The sequence below is a fragment of the Macrobrachium rosenbergii genome, chromosome 4, assembly GCF_040412425.1.
Source record: "Macrobrachium rosenbergii isolate ZJJX-2024 chromosome 4, ASM4041242v1, whole genome shotgun sequence".
In the NCBI taxonomy this organism is placed as follows: domain Eukaryota; kingdom Metazoa; phylum Arthropoda; class Malacostraca; order Decapoda; family Palaemonidae; genus Macrobrachium; species Macrobrachium rosenbergii.
Window position 1 is genome coordinate 31,374,622 of NC_089744.1, and position 7,879 is coordinate 31,382,500.

The 7,879-nt window shown below is 34.6% G+C and overlaps 1 protein-coding gene across 14 annotated transcripts in view; it reads right to left on the minus strand.

Moving 5' to 3' along the window:
* Positions 1-1,432: 1,432 nt before the first annotated feature.
* The window catches only part of Snrk (SNF related kinase), a 424,230-nt gene continuing 417,783 nt past the window's right edge, over positions 1,433-7,879 (minus strand). For all 14 annotated transcript variants that reach the window (XM_067093083.1, XM_067093028.1, XM_067093044.1 and 11 more), the window contains one exon: positions 1,433-5,331. In XM_067093083.1, the coding sequence (XP_066949184.1) occupies positions 3,364-5,331 (1,968 nt within the window). In that variant the 3' untranslated portion in view covers positions 1,433-3,363. The remainder of the gene's footprint in view (positions 5,332-7,879) is intronic.

Below are 7,879 nucleotides of genomic sequence, written 5' to 3' on the forward strand. Positions count from 1 at the left end.
ATAATTATTACACACTGAACTGCTCATCAAAAATTGACATAATGAAGAACTTGAAGGATATTTGTCCTGCTTTTCATGTTTAGTTCAATATTTTGATTCTCAGTCCATCTTTCCTCTCTGGAACAATATGTAGCAACCCTTTGGTCTTCAGCTACATCACCTTCCGCCTATTATTTTTCAGCGGTTACTTTTGGTCTCTTAACTACCAAGCTCTCCAACCTTCTCAACTTACTACAGTTTTCAGTTCTCGTTATGCATCAAAGTCTTCAGCTATGCCATATGAGAGCATCAAAATTGGACTGATAGTCTTGTTATTCTACTTTATCATATATAAATAAATAATGAGGGTAAAGGGAGTTTCATTTAAGACAGTAAAATAAAACAAGTTCCCAAACTGTATAAAAACTATTAAAATTGGTCAATTTGTTCAATACGCTAGAGATCAATCAAAAATAAACAAAAATTTGAAAGCAATGTACCTATTGATAGAAAACCAGTATCCTAAGCTGTGGCATTTCTCCTATTGGAGCATTCTGATGTTGGCAATGACAAAAAATATAGCAGCATGACTTGAAATTAACATGGCTTTGAAGTGTTACTTAAAAATATGTGTAGAAGCTCAAGAGTGGCAAGGTGTTAGACTCAAATAGAGAGGGAAGAGAAAAGGAAGGAGGGAGGAAGAGGCACAGAAGTTCCATCCACCTTAGAAGCTAAGGAGAGCCCACACGCTTCCCAACAGCTGTCAATCTTTATCATTTTGTATATGCATTTGAATTCCACTAAATAAATTTTTGACTAGACTCTCAGGCTTCACATGTTAAAAGTTTATGATGCCTCAACTTCTAAACTTTAAGAAAGTTTTATGGAGATATGGCTCATAGGAGACTGAGACATACAACTACCTAGACTAGGAATTTTCTTTTCACTTTGAAAGGTAAACTGAAAAAAGGAGTTATGTGGACTAAGTAAATAAATTTTTAATTAAAGCTTATTGAAATGGCCCCATGGTATACTTAACTTTATGATTAAATGGACATTGATTGAATTTCAAACAAAGTTCTATGTAGGCCTATCTGAAAAAGTCAAGCACCAGGCTACTCACAAGATGGGCAACAATATACATACCTAGGAAACAGCAGAGGAAGTGCAATGAAATGATGGTGAATCACTAGAAATGAACCAGTTGGTTGTAGTCACATACAACACAGGTTAATGTTAATATGAAGACAAAAAACATCACCAAAGACAATTGGACAGAAAAAAATAATGATAAACACATGGAATGCCCCACCTGAAGGAGTTCCTAACTTTTCTTGAAATACAACTTTTATGTCTTCCCCTATAAATTCCTACTTAACTTGTCACCAAGACAGCAGAGTAATAAGCTGTAGCAAAGCAATGGTTTGTACTTTATATGAATACATAGTATTTGATATAGAAATATGTAAAAAAAAAAAAGTTACACGATTATAATGCAAAACAATAAGTTACAAGTAATCTCATTCAAGGAAAACATTTGCAGTGTCAATTGTCCATCACTCAAAATGCAGTCAACTGGAAAAAGCCTGGGCTGGTAACATGGAATGGGATACATGATGATTAACCATTAACATGAACTAATAAATTAAGCTAATATGGAATTTGAGAGTATAGTTCAGTACAACACATAACATGACATCAGTTACAGCTAAGAAGACGTTTTTCAGTTAAATAAATATTTTTACACTATACTTGAAGAAAAAAACTCCATGTACCTGGCACTACCTTCTAACAAGGAACACCAAACTACAAGAAGGGGCTAAATCACTAAAGACCTTGTTCTTCTAAAAGGTCCTGCCTAAGTTCAGAAAAGTAGAAATATCTGTAGATATAATGGCATTTCTTCATAAAAATTAAGTTTCCAGCTGGCAACTACATTATTTACTTCCCTACTTTGTATAAAGATAAGTAAAATAAATAATGGAGGGAACACGGGAAATATGTGACTTTCACGAAACACTTTTTTTTAGTGACATAGCAAGTGATACAATAATTTGTTCCAAATGTGCACAAAGTTAATTGATGCTCTAGCCCTTATGTCAAACCCCATTAGCTGTACTGCATGTACCAACCATAACATTCACAATTCCCAGATATGTTCTAGGTAATATTAAGCTTTACAAAAGAAATAAACTATTACAAGATTTATAGTATCCATCAGTTATACTATAACTCTTAGTAGGAGAGCTAATTTTAAATGATTGTATATCTTCCACCTGTACATGATGCAGACTAGGTTTTGACTAGGGTTGGCAAGAAGGTATTTTGTATATAAATATTCTCTTATGTGTATGTATATATATGAGTCAACAGGAGAATACGAGTCACTCAGCTGTACAGTGCTATGGAAAAGACAGCAAAACAAATGCAGCGTGAAAGCAAGGAAGCAAAATTAAATGGATTCAGATGAAAACAGAGTCCTGACAATCAAACCATACACTGAATAAAATAATGGAAATTCAACATCAGGACAAGTTTTATATTTGTTGGTGTCTTTATTGGTAAATATTGGTTAGTGAAACATATACATATATACACATAAATTAAATGTACTTTTAAGTACGAGCAAATGAAAAGTAAAGTAATGCAAGATACCCAGTCACACTGAAGGTAAACTCAAACTAGAAATTTGAGTTTCTGCTGTACCATGACAACAAAACTCACCCTCCATAGTCACCAAAAAATATTGCCACAAGTTGAACAAATAAGATATTTATGGTATGTACAAAGAAGTCTATTATAAAAATATTAACTGTATAAGATTCTTTGCTGTGCTTCTTATTGTGAGATCTCAACATTTAGCTTTTGGTAGTTTACACCATCACAAAGACAGTCTCACCACACTCTTGGAAAATATCTTTAAGAAAGACATCAGTCTTGACACTCTCTCATGGGAATTATTTTCAAGAAAGACATCAATCTTGACACACTCATGGGAAAATATTTCCGGGGAAAAGTACTAGTGTTCAATATATAGATCAGCATTTTGTCTGATTATTACAGTATGGCTGTTTCATGAAACCTGGCATGACAACAGCCCAATCATGACACAGAGAAAATTACACAAAGAATTTTAGCATTATTTTGGCTAACCAGCCAACGCAAGTTATCACCTCTCCCTGGGGCCTGCCAGGTTAGGGTTTAAATATTTATATGTATGTACACAATATAAATTGGTCTATGCATATAACAAAAGTGTTTAATATCACTTCACATTTATACAAGCACATACTGAGGTTATTGGGAATCTTGCAAGTGTTTGACAACACTTTTTATATACAGTGTACACGTATTATTTTTGTTGTCTATTATAAATCAGAAACCTCAAGATAAACTACAGCATTTCGAAGTGCCCTGTATTGCAAGAGCTCCATTGGATTTTTCTGAGCGGTTTTTTCTCCCTCCTGTATTCTGATTAATATCCGTAACACAGTGATTCCGGCCAGCTGCCAGCGAGCCATTGGTTGCACTAGTCCTTAAGGAAAATTTATTACCTGGTTTTTCCCCATTACCACTTAAAGTTTCCATATTTGATACAGATTTAATCAAAGAAGGTGAGTGTGGAGGTCTTGTAATTACTTGAGAATCAGACACAGGACGAGTACCAGCTTGTCGAACTGGCCGAGGTGAATCTATAAGTCCAACCACAACATCACTAGCACCAATCACTTGGGAAGATCCTACATCTTTGCTGGAGGAAGTTAGGGGCTTTTCTGATGGACTTTCTAGACCTTCAGTAATGTTATCTTCACACTGTCCATTATCATCCGTTACTCTGATTACAACACGACCTCTTATATTATCTGCATGAGGCTGCTTATTATCTTTAGCAATTTCAGAACATGATCTATTTTCTATATAAATTGTGGTAACATTGTCAGTAGACACAGTTATGTTACTGGATGCACACTGCTCAAGAAGTGAAGCTTCAGATACACTACATGCAGGTAAGTCTCCTTCTTGTTCTCCAGTGGCTAACACTATACAGTTTAAAGAACGGCTTTCTCGCAGTGTTGTATCTATATCTAACATATTTTCAGTACTTCCAGCTTCTTCCTTATGGTTTCCAGCTTTACGTTCCTCATCACAAGCAGCTGACAATGGCCTATTTCCACGGGCATTGGCTTGCCCTTGTACACTACTAATGCTGTCTGCTACTGGGGGAGGAATGAGGGTCTGGTTATTTGGTTCCTCTACAATTACTTCACTTGTTTGGAATCCATCAATTTTTTCAATATTTATTGATGTCAACACTTCTTGAGAGTCACACTGCTCATCTAGTAAGTCTCGTGCCAAATGCCTTGTTAGTACTCGCTGCTGCCGTCTTTTTCTAGCATCTTGATCGTCATCTGAAGCATCTGATGAACTACAAGATGCAGTTCGTGACCTAACCAGTCGGTGTCTGCGCATAACAACAGGAGAGGCTACTGCACCACCAACATTATTACCAGATGTGCTGGTCATACGATTACTCCCACTACTACCTTCCCCATCTGACTCTCCTTCTTCAAATATTTCATTAAGCATAAGTTGTGGAGAAGATCGAACTGAATGAAGCCTTCTGTTTGGTGATGGGAGTGTTTTGAATTTGTGATTAAAAAAGGAACCTTGGTTCTTTGGTGAGGATGGCAACTGTTGTGGTCCCGGGGATGTTGGCGATGAAGCTTGAGATGTGGGAGATGAAGAAACTGAAGACTGTGGAGTAATTCTAGGTGGTGGCAACATAGGGCCTTGGGGAGTATTTGTGGAAAGATTATTATTGTTGTTGTTATTATTATTATTACTGTTATTACTAGTAGTTGTTGTATTAAAGTTTGGTGGTGCTAAGCTGCTTGGTGGTGTTGTAGCAGGTGAAGTACCAGCACTTTTAGCTCTCCCTCTACCTAACCCAATATTTGAGGAAGGAGGGAATGGAGGTTCTGGTAAGGGCGGATCATCACCAGAAGGTGAAGTAGCAGCGGAACCTTGCAGAGAACCTTGATGTGAACCACTGCCCCGTCTAACACACTCAAGTCGGTGCAATAGGGAAAGGTCCAGTTTCATATCTCTGACACATTTCTCTTTCAAAGATGAATTACTAGATGCACGTGACCCCCTTCGGGAACCACTTCTTGATCCACTTCTAGAACCACTTCGAGACCCACTGCGTGATCCACTTCGAGACCGTTGCCCTTTGTCTGTAGTATCCTCCTCTTCTTTCTTGTCATCTGCATCTTCTTTTGGTTCTTCTTCTTCCTCTTCTTCCTCTTCCTCTAAAATGCTAAAAGTCCTCATTCTTCCTCCAGTTCGAACCTGAAATAATATTATAAATTTACTGTAATCTGCATTAAAGATAACAGCAATAATATCTATTCATTACCATATTAAAAAAAAGTGCAATAACTTTTTCTAATTGTAAGGATAAAAACTGCATTAAACAGACCATTAAATGAACTTTGCATGAATGCAGCAAGAAAAACATATTTACTACAGAAAAAAATAAAATAAAATAAGATTGCTATACAGTATAATAAACTTGCAATGTGAACTATATTAAGTAAAAGCAAATAGCCTTAAAAACCTTTGTCTTAAAATTTTGTCAGTTTCCAAGTTGAAAACTATTTTATGATAAAAACATGAATCTTGGTGTAAATCGGAACAGAAAACTGAAAACTCAAAAATATCCAAAAATAACAAAGAGCACTCCTTAAGGATGAGCAGCTAACATGCTCAACACAAAGGTCTCCCATTCCTAATTTGGAATTATTTGTATTTCTAACTTTATGTATCTAATTCTGTTTGTAAGGTTAATGGTAAATTGCTCCACAACCCCTCAGCAACACAATAACAAACTGAATTCCCAACACAACCTCTCCTGTGAAGAATTTTTTTTAAGCTGAGGTATATCAAATCTCTTGATATCTCTAACTGGAATAAAAGTTCAATGCAAATTTGTTACGTTTTTTCCTTTCATAAATACACTAACAAAAACACAGGCTGGGATAGAATGAGCTTTCATTCCAAAAATCCACTATGCTTACACATACATCCAAAAGGCAAATGATCAAATGGCCCTCATACAAAGAGTGAGCATTTGACACCTTTCATTACGTTGCAAACATGAAAAAATACAATTTTACTCTAATTGGCTGCAAGTAAAGTACTGTACCTGAAAATATATAAACTTACAAAGAGTTCATTTTTCACATTAATATTACACATAATAGTGCTGGATAAACACTTGAACCTATTTCATCATAATTTTACTGTACAGCAAACACAATTCAAAGGTAAACCTTACAGAAAAAGTAGGATTGCAAAACTAGTTGTACAGCAAAGGACAAGATGTCAAAATTTTGTGATAAACATTTTCAATTAAATCAACACAATTACAAGACAGTTCAAACATTCTTAGGGTACCTGATGACATTGCTGAATGCATATTAAAACGAAAAATGGCTTAGCATGCTATGCAGGGTTTACCACTGACAAAAAAATCAGTTTGTATCAATTTAGAAGGTTTCTAGTGCATTTCCCTCAGCTATCGGTCTACAACAGTCAAATACAGTCAGCTTTATGTATATAGAGGTGCTTAATCTTCCCAATTCCTTTTTTTGTGAGGTAATTTTAAAAGTTTTAATATGCTTTGTGACGTGAAAATGATTACAAACCTCATGACATTTCAGACTAGAGATCTACAGTTTTAAGGTAATTAAATTCTGAATGAAATTTCATACCGTATCATGATGCCTACATACTTGTTAAATTTACATTGTCACCAAAATACTTTTGAAATGGTCAAGATTATTTCCATTATGAATACTATTTGAAGTCTTATTCTTTTCTTATCTAAATAAAATGACACAAAGTAGTTAATTTTCAAATTACCATCAGTGCTGAACCTATAGTTAAGTAAAATGCTTTTAAAATAAATATCTTAACCTCCACTGTAGTTACTGTTGATATGTGTCATGTACTATTTCAGGAATTAAAACTAAGAAATGTTTCATAAAAAGCAGCTTTAGAAATACTGCATGCTTTTAAACCCCCAAAACATATTCTGCTGATTGATGCATGTAAGTGTTCAAATTTGTTTCTGGCTAACAAGGAAGACCTTTGTGTTGAAACTTTTTTTGTGCTAGCACTAATGGTATTTAATGCATTGCTTCTATAAATTAACAGCTGACAAAACTACATCCTGTATTGACACAACAATACATCTATATTCTGACAACAAAATTATGTGAATGTTAACATACTAAAACTAAAACAGGTTTTTTGTAATAAAAAATAAACATACAATACCTTGCACAACCATGACAAAAAATCAATTTTGCAAAAATGAAACTATATAATAAATTCATGAAAAATATAAGTATACTTTTGTAAATAATTAAAAAATAAAAGAAACATGGGTAACATTAATAAAAACATCAACAAATTTAAGGAAATTCAGCTAATGAAAGCTTACAAAATCTAATAGTGTTAGTAATTCAAGGAACTTTTAATATGGTCCAAAATTAAAGTTGCTATTTATCACTCCAAAAATGGCTCATACACTTTTCAATAACAGGGCAATACACTTCACAGGCTGTAAAATGCAGAACATACTATAAACCCAAGTAGAGCAAAAGGCAAGTCAAATCTACAGTATAAGCTTGAGTTTATGTTAATTCATACAGCCATTTGATAATGCACACACCAACAATTTCATATGCATTCCAACCTTGAGCTTGTTCAGTTTACCTCCAATTGGAAAGCTCAACTAACATTCATACATGTCTGTCACTGTACGTGTCCTACAGTATAATGACATTATGTCTTAACTAAATTTATGAAATGGTACCTTTTATATACAACC